General features: G+C 34.1%; 1 protein-coding gene across 1 annotated transcript; it reads left to right on the top strand.

Annotated features, from left to right (window-relative positions):
* The first annotated feature begins 13,842 nt into the window (after positions 1-13,842).
* On the top strand, positions 13,843-15,813 carry LOC111513228 (uncharacterized). Its single transcript, XM_023169395.2, has 2 exons — positions 13,843-14,225; positions 15,435-15,813. The coding sequence occupies exons 1-2, from the start codon at positions 14,185-14,187 to the stop codon at positions 15,811-15,813; spliced, it is 420 nt and encodes a 139-aa protein (XP_023025163.2). The 5' UTR covers positions 13,843-14,184.
* Positions 15,814-15,971: the final 158 nt, after the last annotated feature.

Here is a 15,971-nt window from a genome sequence, read left to right as displayed (position 1 = left end):
GAACACCATGGAATGTTTGTGATGATAAATATATTTTGGAAAGTCAATAGAAAGACAGTTTCTATCTTTCACTTAAATACCCAAAGGATAAAAAATAAAGCAAGCAATTTTGAAAAATCGAGTCAAGCACTGAGACGAGCTGATGTATCAAACAACGAAAATAATGTATCAAAAACGAACTGGAACTCACTCAGATAAACTGTCTCCTTGTTGAAAATTAATGATTATTCACTTTGAAAAAAGTCAGATCTCAGAAACTCAGACAGCGTTGCTAGGAGAACTGAGAACCTTTCGGAAACGGAACTGATTGGAAAGCTCCGAAGAAAAAAATTATTGTTGAATAATACAATTCAAGACAAATATGTCATCACCCGAAATCAGAAAAAAGTTATTTAAGTAAGTAGTGGAAAAATTGACAGGGTAATCGATTTTTTTTCTACCCGCAGCACCGTCACTTCAACCCTTTCGTGTTATTTAACCCTTTCAATACGGCTATAAATAAAAAATATTGGTTGAAAATTACTATTGGGCTATATATGTTCCATTAAAAGCTTGTGGAATACTGTTAGCCTTTGAACGCATCATAATCCAGATTTGACACTGTCCCAACCGTTCTGAGAGTACCGACAATCAATGTGCGCGCGTAAAATTCGACTTTACTAACCTATAACATCAGTTATTCTCATTATTTGTTTTGGTGCACAGGAAGTTTTTATTTAAGGCATATAACATACATATTTTTGATTTTAGTCCTTTTCTTTACAGAATTTTTAGTTTACGGGTTTATGGGATACATATGTCCCATTCGTATTCTATTGTGGGCGTATTATGTCCCAGTAGTAATATCTATACAGAGTGTTCATTTTTGTTTCAGAAAACGTTTGGATGAAAAACAACTAAATTTCATAGCTGAACATTTATCAGATGTGGAGTCACTTGAGGATCCATTCCAAGATAGCGGTTCCGAGTATATTGATCACTGTCTGAGCCTGACTCAGACAGTGAGTCAGATATTGAAAGACCCAGAAAATTTCGAATTCTAGAGAAAACTAATACCGGAAAACCGAATGATTTATATTACTCCAGCTCTTCCGAGAGTAATGAGAGTGATATATCTGACGTACATGTACCTGATGATAATTCTTCCCCCGTTCCACACAAGAAAGATCCTGTTCTCATTGGATGGAAGAAGTTAGCGAAGGTTTTGTTCCGCGCATGAAAATTCCAATTGATAAATCATGTTTTGTCTTGGCAGATTGGAACCGTGGGTCATCCGAGTTGGATATTTTCATGAAATTGTTTCCAAATAGTTTATTCAACTACATTGCTCAGTGCACAAATGAGCGCTTAGAAATTGCGAATAAAGCTAGTAAGAACCTACATAAAAAATACAAACCAACCGATGCACGTCAAATAAAAATTGTCATAGGTTGTCTTTTTATTATGGCGTATAATAAAGTTCCTTCAATACATCATTATTGGTCTACGAATAAATCTTTAGGCAATGAAGCTATAAAACAGGCTATTTCCAGACAGATTTCAGCTTCTAGTAAGCAAACTATATTTTACCTCTCCGAATAAACCAGAAAACTGTAGCAAACTTTATTACATTGAAGATGTGGTTAATTGTCTGAAAAGTACATTCCGCAAGTCAAGAACAGAATCTACGCACCAATCTATTGACGAATCAATGACCTAATTCAAAGGCAGATCAGCTTTGAAACAATATCTACCATTGAAACCGATAAAACGTGGTATAAAAATTTGGCAACTTTGTGATGCAAAATCAGGCTATGTTTACGATTTCAACATTTATTGTGGAAAATAAAATGAACCAGCTGGTGGAACTCTAGGCGAACGAGTTGTAAAGAAACTTACTTCAACTGTAAAAGGTCCAGAAGTGTCCTTTTGTTTTGACCGATTTTTTACTCCTGTGAATCTGGTTGATACGTTACCATTTCCAGTAGTTGGAACATCTATATTCTCAAGAAAAAATATGCCAAAATTTGAAAAGAAGAAAAAAAAGAGAGGGGAAATGGAAAGCATGGCAAATGGTAATGGAACAATAGGATTTCTTTGGCAGGACACAAAGGAAGTTATGATCCTTAGCAACTGCCATACAGATAAAAGGGTTGTAATTAGCCGAAAGTCAAAAGATGGTTCTAAAATGAATTTACAATTCCCCGAAGCAATACAATTTTATAACGCTAACATGGGCGGAGTGACTTTGTCATACCAGTTTACCGGTCGATAGAAAATCCACAAAATGGTGGAAAAAAGTTTTTTACAAGCTTCTTTTGACCTCTGCTGTGAACGCTTGGATTATTTGTAAAGAACTGCGTAATAACCCAAAACTTCCATTTCTTAGTTTCCTCATAAATCTTGCCGAATCGCTAATTGCAACAGGCCGTAGAAATGCCAATGTTATCAGAAAACGCGTATAAAGTCGGTCGAATATTGCATCGAAAAATCTCATAAATGTTGGTGAACACTTACCTGTCGTTACAAAAACTAGAAAACGGTGTCGCAGCTGTTCCGAAAAAAAGAAAGAGAAACGCACAACTATTTGTTCCTAGTATGTTCCTTTATGTAGGTTATGTTTTGCATCCTACCATACATAAATTGCATTTGATTTCACAATAAAGCACTATGCATAAATGCTTAGGTATTTGTCCCAATCCATATTTTGCCTAGATGACCAGCTACTATTTCTTAGTTTGTAAAATTTTGCCAAGAAAGTAGCGTTAATCGATGATTCATTGGAAATAATTAATATTGAAAAAAAAAATAGTGCCGTATTTTTAAGAACTAAAACCTCATGGAACATATAAGACCCTTTAGTAGCGAAATGGTTAAATACATATCCCCCAGGAAATAATGACTTTTAATCTGATAATTTTGACTGAGGGGGTGTGTGAAACAAAGAGATGAGTATAATCTGGTTTTGTTCAAAACAACTTCAGCTTGGGTTGTTTTACAGGAATAAATCGAATAATGGGTTAGATGATAACACCATCATTCCAATTTATCAACACATTATTATTTTATTGAGTTAATCATAATTGCTTAACTGAAGGTGCGTGACATGGGAAATTTCAAATGTTTCACTTGATATACATCAATCAAATCTGGAATCAATTTGACTTCATAAAATTTAAAGGTTATCGATATGTTTGAGGGTACTTCTTATATTTTGATGAAACACCATGAACGAATGAAGATAGATAATATAGGTAATGATTTAAACTTATTACATTTGAATATTATGTTGTATCAAATACTTCGTAATTATATCTCGTGAGTCCTGACTCATCTCACACAATTTGTAGTAACCACATAAATAGGATATATAACAAGATGTATGCTACTTTCTTGATCTTTTGGTATTTTATGACATTTAAATTGCTCTCTTCCAGACTCGGCGTGCTTGCTTTCCTTTCGTTTTCCAAATCTGTTAGGACATCTCAACTCACTGCTCATCTGATAAAGGTTTCTTTCATCTTATAAGAAAACATTTCACTACATACTGCTCTTCATTTAGAGATCTACAAAGAAGCCCGCATCAATGGCATATGTCTATATTACAGCTTACTATACTCTACTCTACATGTGTTAGAGTATGTAATGTGGTAATTGGAAAGCTATGTAAGCAGATACAATACTAATGAATCATTACCAGATAAATATATTAGTTACCTTAGGCATTTCATGCACATAATAATTACCTACACCATTCTATCCAAATTAATATCTTAGGAATTACTGCAAAATTGAAATTATGGAGCGAAAAAATAAATTTAAGCGGTCTCACAAACCGATGTGGCATGCATAATTAAGAAAGGTTGAAATTACATTGGTTTGGGTTAAAAACGCTATTCAGTTTTCTGCTCCTCTTTCTTCATACAAAAAATTATCTCTCTTAAAAATATAACCCCTTTCAATTAACATTTTGTTTTATAACGTGAATCACCCCCTATCCGGGGATGGCGGAGCATATTCCAAAATTGACTATTGATCACGCTATATGATGGAGTGGAACTAAAAAATCATCACCAAGGAAACAGCTTTGTGAAAATGGATCTTACCTGGTTGCCACTAATAAGAATAGAGGTTGAAAACGAAAATATGAACCTCAACTGAATCCTCAAAAAACACCCAGTATAAGTATTCATGTAGAGTATCGCACATATTTGGACATTTCATTCTTTTGACGTATGTCGATTGTTTCTTTTTCTTTCGCAATTATTTTGACTTTATAATTTGATCACTAGACATTTTTGATTCATTGAACTGAACTCAATAAATACATATTTATCATAAAATAAGGCTACGGTTTAATAAATTATGAACTGAAAGGAGTACAAAAATATTCTTCGCATCATTGTCAATTGTTTCACGAAATTATTTATCTTAGTATTTCTCTTCTGATTTATAGAGCTTATGCATACTACCCCACTATGACAACGTGAATAATATCAATACTGTGAAATATATATTACTACATTTACTTATAATCGATTCTTTAAATCCAAGATTCAAAATTTCGCCCAGTTTGATCATCAGCTGAAACCAAAAAATCATTGGACCTATATTAAAAATTGATAACTCCGTGATTGTGAATAATTCTATAGATCAGCTGAAATTCACATTAATATGCACATGTCGCGATTTACTATTTACTGACCCTAGGTCAACTATATGATTGATATATTCAGATTTATCAATTGCAAATTAAGATAATAAGGAATGTGAAATATAATTTTTCCGTTATGCCTTATTGAAAGCTTTGAACAATAAATGAGTATTATTATTATCGTTACCATTGAACCTTTTTCTCATGATACATTCAGAACTGTTTTCCATAAATATTGGAATTATCTTCATTAAAAAACAATCGATTCGCAAAATATCGTAGAATCAGTACTTTCCTGATAAGATAATGTAGGATTATTAAAAAATTATCAGATGTTTTCGGCATATGGATTATAAACTGGGTAAATGATGAGTTACGATGTAACTCATACATTTGGAAAATAATTTGTTGAAATGAAATTTACTCAATATATTACAATTCACCATCTACCCAACACGAAAATATTTTTATCATATCGAAAATGGTTTTCCCCTATCAAATGATACCCTGTATGAATCTATATTGAGAGATTGTGATAAAAATTCGAAAAATGTTGATACTATATTAATGAATGTGTTGCTATTTATCTAACCATTTTATATTATAACTGCAATGATTTTAACCGAAAAGCATAAAGTCAAAAACTAACTGATGATTTATGGTGTTTTTGTTCATTAAAATCCACTTGGTTTATGGAATGAAGTGAATATCGACAATGAAATAAAGTCAATGTCCCTCACTCCAACTTATGACGATTTCTTAGACTAAAATTAATTTGTTTTCTATTTCAATTTCAATTAAAATCTAATATAGGATATGTTAATATGACCATTAAGGGAAACTTCAAATACATTTACTTACACATTACTAACAATATCTGTGATGTATGTAATGACGGTTGAAGGTTTCAGTCGTTCCATTTTCCAAAATATCAGACTTTCACTGAACACTTAAAGATGAATTCCATAAGATATGAGAGAGAGATGACCGATACCTAATGAAAATCCATGACAAAGCATTTAATTAACAATTTATTGTGAGATTTCAGTTCAGAAATCCGCGAGGCGTGTTTCACTTTACGTCTTTGTGTTGATGTAGTTTCCGTGAGTGCATTACACACCTTCTCGTCAACCATTGTGTATGGAACGCCGTTTTACTTTTTATTGTCACAAATATTCATTCCTCAATTTATTCAACTAACAATTTATTTGTTTGAATTTAATTGACTCATGCATTTGTTCGACACATTAAAAACGATTGTTCGCAAAATTTGTTCTATATTAAATGACACTTGATTTAAAATGTTACATGAATAAAATTGTTATTTGAATAAAAAAGTAATGAAATAACTTGAAGCTTTTATTGATTCCGAAGAAAAATATTGTTTCAGAGTATTGAAAAATGGAACGCCAATTTATTATATATTATGCTGAAAAATAATCTATATACATATAGTTCAACTCAGCAATAAACCAACATTTTAATTCAACAATCAATGGAATGTATTATTCGAGTAAATTCAACAAACGTTTCAATTCCGCATATAATTTTGACCTTTTAATAAAATGTTAGTTATTTATATGACTGTTGAATTACAATGGAACTTTAAATTCACTTTCTAAAAGTAAGTTTGGGAATGAAATTTCAATGAATATATTTGAATGACTGTCAAAGTTTTTCCATGAAACATTGTTGGTAATAAAAATAGGCTTTCGTTTGTCTGAAAATATAGCAAATTAACTTTCCATACTAAATATTTTTCTATGAATAATAAAGATTGTTATATTTCAATTTTATTGAAAGTGTTCAATATTTGCAACATTCACTTAAATTGCATTCAATTTAAAATTTGGTTACAACTTTTGTGCAAAACATTCTCAAGCAAGTATCATTTTATTTCATCAGTCTTTTTAAAAAGCTAATTTCTGACAAAAAATTAAATTTTTTGATGATTTAAAAAGTTTGTTGTATTTGAAAGATACATTTAAAACGATTGTTGATAATTTTAATTCGGCGCTGGTATCGAGCGGATTTATCAAGAACTTCAATTGTTACATATGGCAACATGCTAGTTCATTTATAGTACGACAACACGCCGTTCAACCGTGGCGCCGAATAGAAATTATCAACAATCAATTTAATTCATGTATCACTGAAATTCAACAAACAAAATAATTCAGATCATTTCAAAGGAATATTAATAAAAAGTAAAACGGCGTGGCACGCCGTTTTACTTTCTATTGGTATTTTGTGAAAATGAATTGTTTTGACTGTTGCATTTAGGTGATACATGAATTAAATTGATTGTTGATAATTTTTATTCGTCGCTGCGGTCTAACGGATTATTACCGTACTATAACCAACGCCATACATATATACACTTGAGTAGTTCCATACAAATACGCCCGACGACAGCGCCGAATAAAAATTATCAACAATCAATTCAATTCATGTATCACTGAAATTCGACAAACAAAATAATTCAGCTCATTTCAAATGAATATTAATAAAAAGCAAAACGGCGTGCCACGCCGTTTTACTTTTTATTATTATTCCTTTGGAAAGAATTGAATTAATTTGTTTGTTGCACTTCAGTGATACATGAATTAAATTGTTTGTTGATAATTTTTATTCGGCGCTGCGGTCGAACGGATTTTGGTCACACTAGTTCCTCTTACAGTTTTCTTGGTTGGTGTCTGTAAAATGTCATCAAGTTTTCGTTAATGTTACTATTCTGTGGTTAGTATATCTTGTTTGATTGTATAGATGGCAAATGTTATGCGACTTTTGAGTCGCATAACATTTGCGTCATAGTTAACGTAAACACAGCTTATAGTTATAGTCTAATACGCCTAATACTGACACTGACACCAAAAAATAGGTTACCCAACTGAACAGAAATTGATGGTTCAGGTTGTTCATAGTGAAAACATTACAATATTATATTTATCATGAGTGGTTTTAATGTGAAACGTAGGATTCGTCAAACTATACTAGAGGCAAATAGGTTTTTGGAAGAAGGAAACATATACAATGCGCTGACGTCGGGCGTATTTTTGCGGAACTACATAACTGCATATAATATGTATGTCATTGGTCATAGTACGGTAATAATCCATTCAACTGCAGCGCCGAATAAAAATTATCAACAAACAATTTAATTCATGTATCACTGAAATTCAACAAACAAAATAATTCAGATCATTTCAAAGGAATATTAAAAAAAGTAAAACGGTGTGATGCCGTTTTACTTTCTATTGGTATTTTGTAAAAATGAATTGTTTTGATTGTTGCTTTTAGCTGATACATGAATTAAATTGATTGTTGTAGTAACACAATATTCCATCCGGCGCTGCGGTCGGATGGAATATTGTGTTACTATCACTAAACTATCATGTTGCCAGATATAAAAATTCAGATTCTGCAAGAATCCGTTCGACGCTAGCGCCGAATTGAAATTATCAACAATCGTTTTAATTCATGTAACTATAATTATCAACAAACCATTTTATTCATGTTTCACAGAAATTGTAGTAAATTATTCGATAGTTACAAAAAAAGTATATATGACAAACATTTACTTCCAAAAATTTCAAACAATGAATCTATATTATAACTGTTCGCAACTTTTCATCAAACAAATTAATTCATGTAACATTTTAAATCAAATGTCATTTAAAATAGAACAAATTTTGGGAACAATCGTTTTTAATGTGTCGAACAAATGGATGAATCAATCAAATTCAAACAAATACATTGTTAGTTGAATAAATTGAGGAATGAATATTTGTGGCAATAAAAAGTAAAACGGCGTTCCATAATTGTGAGTAGCAATTTGAAATTTACCTCAATATGTGTGTTATTGAATTAATGTGTCAGTGGCCGCGATTGCTGTATTTGTGCATCTATATATTCTCTTTCCCGTCTGGATAATTCTTGGGTTTCATGTTGGAACTGAAATCTTATTGGTCTACAATATCGTGTAGAGGAACTTGTGTTCTGCCAAACAATAATTTCCTGTTGTTCTGAGGTTTTTTCCGATATCAGTCTTATAGGTACAAGAGAGGAAATGAAAATATTTGCATCTTTGGCATTTAGATCACTGACGAAATTTTGTTTATATTCTGCTTATCCTGATCCATCAAAACCCCACTTACAAATTAAAATCGATTTCTGAAAGGTCTTGGGTGTCTTGCTACTCAAAACTGCGTGCTGAGCATCCAGGAGGCGTGATGCGGTATGATTGAGAAGAGCTTGCAGTTGTACTTCGGCAGAAGTCTCTGTTACTATAATGCTGTCCTTATTGGGATAACATTCCTTTTTCGCAGCTTGAATCTTCTTATAGGATGGAAATCTCTCCTTATCTTGCTCTCTTATTATATTATATTGGTGTCTTGTCAGTTGGGCCTCGACATACATAGCCAGAGCCTCTGCTCCTTGAGTTGTCGCTTTTTGGGTACACTATAAGACTTGAAAGCAGTTTTATACTTCTTCCCTCGAGTCGAAGTTCTTTGAGTGACATCCTTCACCACACTTGCTGTTGCAACTCGACCAGAACATCGCAAACTCATATGAGAGGCGAAAGATAATTCTTCGGTGAGAAGGTTTTTCTTAGGGACTCCGTTTTTTGACGTTTCGTTCTCTCTGAAGATGCGCTGAAAGTAATTTGAGGTCTACCTGCTTTCTTAGATGAAATGATCAAATTCGGAAAACTTATTGAAGTATTCAGCCAGTTTTCGTATCTCCACGCTAGCTTGACTAAATGCGTTGTTGGACAACATATACGCGTCTTCCTTGAATTTTCTCCTAAACCAGTCTTCCTCTTTGTGGATGATATCAGCTTGAGCCCACTTGATATTATGTTGATGAGTCCAAACATGCTCTGCTATTCTGGATTTGCTGGTTTCTCCTCGCTGTGTGTGTTTCTTGTGCTCACAGCGAGGAGAAACTAGCAAATCCGGAATAGCAAACCACGTTTGGACTCATCATCATAACATAAAGTGGGCTCAAGCTGAAATCATTCACAAGGAAGAACACTTGTTCAGGAGAAAATTCAAAGAAGCCGTAACATATGGAAACCTCTTATCAAGCGAAAAACGACCAACTCCCGCCAAACGGTCATCTCTCGCTAAAACCAATGAAGCGGAAAGAGAGGATAGGTGAAAGGTGAAAGCACCCAAATGACCTACAAATAGTCAGATCTCGGAGGAATAAGTCCAGTTATCACCCGAAGACGATTGTGGATACTAACAATCGAAACGTCGTGACGTAACTTGGTTTGGAATCTTTTAATTTTCATTTTTATTTTCATTTTTCATTTTTGTTAATAATATTTTTTAATTTTCAGCTTTTATTAATATTTAAATTTTTTATTTTCTGGTTGTAGATTGTATGTTATTTCCTTGTAATTTCAGTTTTTGTTTTAATAAAATTGTTATTTTCAGTTAATTTTCTATTTTTGTGAGGGATTTCAAATCAATTTATATTATATTAGACAATGGAAGTCCGAACTGATGAAAAACACAAATTTACGATGCAATGGTTTGACAACTTACACACCTGCAAAAATAGCTAACCTCAAATCAAGTTGAACAGAACGCCTGCTAGATCTGGGCTCCAATACGTATTGTCCCGCATGCAGACACTATTCAACTTTACAATCGTGTGTTATTTGACTTCGATTGCTTGTTTTCCTTTTTGGTATCCTGCCAACAATTGGTATATTTGGCACCAGTGTGCATCGGCTACGGAGGTACATCTTCTCCGGCAGCAGGAAGTTGCATATTTTAATGAGGATCTAGAAATGGTTTCGAAATGATAAATGTCTCCGAATCGGATATAATAATGTCAGGTCAGACAATTCCGCTTTCTACTTCGATAAGTTTGTTGGGAGTTAGAATGGACACCAATATGTCTTGGCACAATCATGTCGCTGGAATTGCAAAGGCTGCTTCCCAAAAGCTTGGAATACTGTTCCGAACTAGACGCGAACATCACTTGCAACCTTGATAATCTGGAACATCAAAGAAAGGTTGGAGATTTATCTCTCTTCTATAGATACTTTCACGGGAAGTGTTCAAATGACTTGGCACATTTGATTCCAACCAAGAGTGGAACATATCAGAAATACGTGACGGACTGTGGCTGCTCATCGTTTTGAGGTTCAACTCAGTTCACCTCGAACTTCACTGTTCAAGAACTCTTTCATTTGGAGAACTGCGTTTATGTGGAATAAATTTCCTGAAAACGTTTTTTCAAATGGATTTAATCCACAGCGATTCAAATCCAATGTGAATCGCTACTCAGAGCTCTTAGAGCGCCTTGAGGATGTTCCTGTATAGCTTTTGTTTTGTCCTAAAAAAAGAGTTCAAGGCCGAACATGCCTGAAAAAAGTGCAGTGAAGTGAAATACATGTTTCGGTTTTACTAACTGTTAAATAGAAAACGCACAATAGTGTGTTACCTAAATACACGAATACTATAAGGAAGTATAGTCGGTGCGAGTTTCATAAAATTGTGAATGAAGTTATAAAATTATATATGTATGTGTGAGATATGCTGCTCATTGGGAGGTGATTAATAGCTTCCTGGCTGCACCACTTAACCTCTAAAGAAGGTGTCTCATAATATTTCCTCTTCGTTTTGTGTACTCCTTGGTATTTTTTCAAGGTTACTTATTGGAGAGTACTTTTTAAAGTCTAGCATATACTCGTAAATTCGTTTGTTGAAACTCTTCGCATTGTCTCCTCCTTGAGTCTATTAGATTTCCTCTGGGATTTGTTATAGTTAGTTAGGGACTTCTTAGATAGACCCTATATATCTGATTCCCTTGTACTTTCAAAGTAGAATAAGTTTAAATAATGATGCCAACTTGGTTACTGAACTAGTTTTTCTCATAGCGCTACCTCAGTTAGTGAAATGCGCTTCTAAGATAGTATTGCAGTTCTGGTATAGCAGTGTTTAGGTTCTATCATACCTTCCAATTTTATAAAACCAATCAATATAGTTTATTGCATGATTTTTCACTATTAAAGCATAAACTATGCTTGAAGAAGCTATTGTATAGCGAAACACGTGTCGCGGTTTTTGTAAAACCCTTTTATAGTGAAAATTATACAATAAAATATATCGATTAGTTTTTTAATATGGATTTTCATCAAGTATCGACCAGTTCTATTCAATTCTTCTAATTTTATTTTAACGTCAATATACCAATATTATCACGACTCTAATACATGAAAAATCCCTCAAAGGAACATGTTTTACATTCACTGTCATTCAACTCAGTATTTCATTTTGATGTTCGTAATTAATAAAATGATTTCCAATATTGAAACAAAATGTTCAATCTAATGTAGTATGTACCAAATCACAAAATTCCAAGGGTGAATTATTTCAATTTTTCAGTTGTATAATAGAATGTAGCTATTTTTATTTGCTTTCATGACAACTTCCAAAATCATGAAATTAGTAAACAACAACAAAAATTTATTGGCGCTTCGGGGCGACTTCATTGATTCCAGTGGCGCATTTGCTTTTTCAGCTGCAGGAAAACCTCGAAAAACCTGCTGCACCACATCATCTGAAGATCTTGATCTGCCAATGTCCTCTCTTTCATGAAACAAAATGTAGGGTGTTTCCAGAGGCTCTATTAAATTCATTACATCGCCTGAACACTTGGTGACACTATCGTCAAACTCAAATCAGTCCGTTTCGTTTTTGACCAAGGCGTAATAAGGACCAGATTCAACGCCAGAACCACAGTGACAAATGACTGCATGAAGATTATAATAGTGGTCTGCTAGATTGAAGTATTCATCTATTTCGAACCTTCGTAAAAGTTTAGGGGTTCCGTCAGAATTGAAGTCATGTTTGAAGATCATCAGAGTTATATTTAGATTACCTGGTGCCTCAGCTATACTTGTTTTCTTATAACAGTCAGTTAGATTGGCGGTTTAACAATAAGCTTTGCACGGACCGGTTAATAGTCATATTAGGAAACGCTAGTTGAAGTTTCAGAAATTCACATACATTTTTGCCACCTCTTGAACATTTAGTACAAAGTAAACAAGAGGGGAATTTTCCAGCAAAAGATTCACAAACAAAAGACGGGGTAGACTATAAGGAATAATTCAATTCAGAGCAGTCAGGAGTATTGATTATGCTATTTTTGTGATCACGAATGCATCTATATTCAATATGCACAGTTCAAAGATTTTCGAAATATTTTTCTTAACATGACTGGCACAATTGGAACCTCTGATTCTGAATCTGATGAAAACATTTTTCCATAAACGTGTTTCTCTAAACAAGTCAGCATCTTCAAAAGATGACAAATATTTAGTCAACTCCTAAAACTTTCATGTATCTCCTGATGATGCCATATTGGTTATCGTAAGTCGTGTGTATGGCAATAATGTTTCCTTTATATACTTTTTTTACTCCTATCGAATGATTTACAATAATATCTTGTGGCTCATAGATTACTTCGAATTGGTGAAGTCGTATGACTGAGTCATATACTGAGAAAGTTATTCCTGGCCACATTGGATTCTAGAAATAGTCGACCTGTACTGGTCGACTTGTACTGTAGTGGAAACTTCAAGTGTGATAAGTGAAATTGATCTGTGACTTCGTGATCTGTTTCGCTTTCTGAAAGACATTTCACAGATTTTCAATTACTTTATACATATTACTAGTGTTATTTCTATTTTCATTATCAAACTGGCTGAAATGCCAGCCAGTAAATTTTTTTCATGTTATTTTACTTGTTTATTTATCCATTTGTTGGTGGTTACAATTTACACACTTCAGAATTGCAGAATATATGATTATACATTGATAAAGATTTTCTTCATTTAAACAATCCCCAATTTTCCTTATCGCCTTGAAAACAGTTTTTGTCGCACAGTTTTTTCTCAGATCCTTGCAATAACTATTCAAAAAATACGGTGCTTATATTGTCTTGTTTTCTGACTTTATACAGTTGCCAAGTATAAGTCTCTATCGTCTTCACGAATAAAGGCAGATTTAGACGTATCCAGTAGCTGGCGACAGTCTCACTGGCCGCCAGCGCTGGCGTAGTAATTGGCTCCATGTAAATACTTTTTCGTGCCAGTCCAGCGATGTCCGACAGCGCTGTCTCGAATAGAGAACCCGTCTATTTTTGCTGCCAGCAGCCCTCACCCGCGTCCCCCCGAACACCTGAGCCAGTGTTACGGAAACGTCTAAACACTTGGTGACAGTCGTTGGCGCACCTCTGTAGAGTGAACAGTGGCTGCGGTGAAAAATGACACGGAAACTAAGTGAAATAGAAACTTTAAAGTTGGTTCAACTATCTGCGTTGATATGCGTATAAAAACAAAGAAAAGTGCACATCAGCGCTAAAACAAATTAAAGAAGATATGCAGATAGCAGGACTTACTATTGCAGAAGTAAAAACTGAATTCAAGAATATCCGGAGTACGTACTAATTAGAAATCAATAAAATTGAAAAATCAACAAGGTCTGGTGCTGGAGGCAACATTTATGTGCCGAAGGTGAAATGGTTTGATGCATTTATCAAGAATGCAGCAGTACGACGAACGACTATGGTAAGTAAGATATTATATGGTTTATTACCTCCATTCTCACAAAAAAACTACAAAATATGCATAACCGAAATAAAGAGGTAATTTTAAGGTAATTGCTACAACTGCTACTCTATGTTAACAATATAATAACATGAACATTCATTTCAGTCATTATTCTTTTGCTGTTTTATGAATTTGGTTTCGTTTGTCTATGTTTTCATTTGTTTTGAGGAATTATGCGGTGAGTTATATGAATTATCTCTATAAGAAAAAATCTTCTACCAGCATCATTTTTAATTCCAATTGAATGTAAGCTGTTGTTTTGCAATAATGTATCACATTCAAGAAAATGAATATATTTATACCAACATTAATAGTATTGTGGTATTGAAGATCAACTTATGCTTGTCAGTTGCCAAGGAACATTTCCGGTGGTGACGAAAAAAGTCTTGTACTCTTCTCTCTGCGCTCTGGCAATAAGTGCTGAATGATTGCTGCCTTGGTTTGCAATACTATGCAAGGACTGAATTTCGTTCCTCCATGAACCTGGCAGAACATGTCTTTGTTCATCTTCCCTATCTACACAAGTTGTAGTGATATAAGATGTTGACTTTTTCCGTAGCCAATTGTGTAGTACACAAGCTGCACACACGATTGAATCTACTGTGTCAACCTTTGTAGGTATTGGCTTTTCAAATTTTCGGAATCTACTAACTAAGATCCCAAAATCATTCTCTATTATACGTCTGGAACGTGATAACCTGTAGTTGAAAACTTTTTGTTCTAAATCGAGATTAGTTCCTGGATATGGCTTCATTAAATATGGCTTAAGTGGAAATGCCGCATCTTCGACAATAACTCCGTTTTCGGGCAATAAGCCATTTTCCAATGATTGGTAAAGTGAACAGTTCTTGAAAATGCCTCCATCAGATGCACTGCCACTTGCACCAACATTGATGTCTGAAAAGCAGTAATGGTGATCTGCAACAGCTAACAACACAATACTGTTTGTTTTTTCATAATTGAAAAATTGACTGCCAGCATTCGGAGGAGCTTTGATCAACACATGTTTTCCATCTATCGCTCCATAACATGTGGAAACATTCCATTTTGTTCTAAACCCACATTCCATAATTTTCCCTTCCTCTTCTGTAGAGGGAATCTGAAAAAAAAAAATGTCGTAATTAGTAATTACATTACTTTTCTGTCATTTTTTTTCTTCTGTTTCAGGACAATATACAGAAGAATAATAATGATAGTGACTTTTCCAACAATCAGGTTCGTTTGCCAGATGCACCGCGCCCAGAAAACGAGTCTCAGGTTGCTCAGCCAGGTACACCATACACCATGTACGGAAAATGAGTCTCCGGTTGCTCCGCAATGTACGACGCGCTCAGCATATGGGTCACCTGCAGAAAAACTGACACCGCCTATGAGATCTAAGCGCAGCAAATTATCTCAAATGGCTTCAATGATTAATGATTTAAAACATATAAACGATGACAATATACCGATAACCGAAGAAACTGAATACGATGTCTTTGGAAAGAGTGTTTCATCACAACTGAAAAAGCTGTCAGAGGAACAGGCCATTATCGTCCAGGAATAGATACAGAGCATATTAACGCAATGCAGACTTGCTCATCTGAGAGCCAATACGTTCAATACAGCAGCTACCCAAAATCCTCAACGTTCCCTATCGATGCATCAATTACAAAATACTCAGTTCTCCCAATGGATTCCAACACAATCTAATACAACTGACCA

Source organism: Leptinotarsa decemlineata, unplaced genomic scaffold (assembly GCF_025532065.1).
Source record: "Leptinotarsa decemlineata unplaced genomic scaffold, Ldec_3_MD MMD2_tig00000505_RagTag_RagTag, whole genome shotgun sequence".
Taxonomy (NCBI): domain Eukaryota; kingdom Metazoa; phylum Arthropoda; class Insecta; order Coleoptera; family Chrysomelidae; genus Leptinotarsa; species Leptinotarsa decemlineata.
The sequence above is the reverse complement of the archived record's forward strand: the minus strand, read 5'-3'. Positions and strand labels throughout refer to the sequence as shown.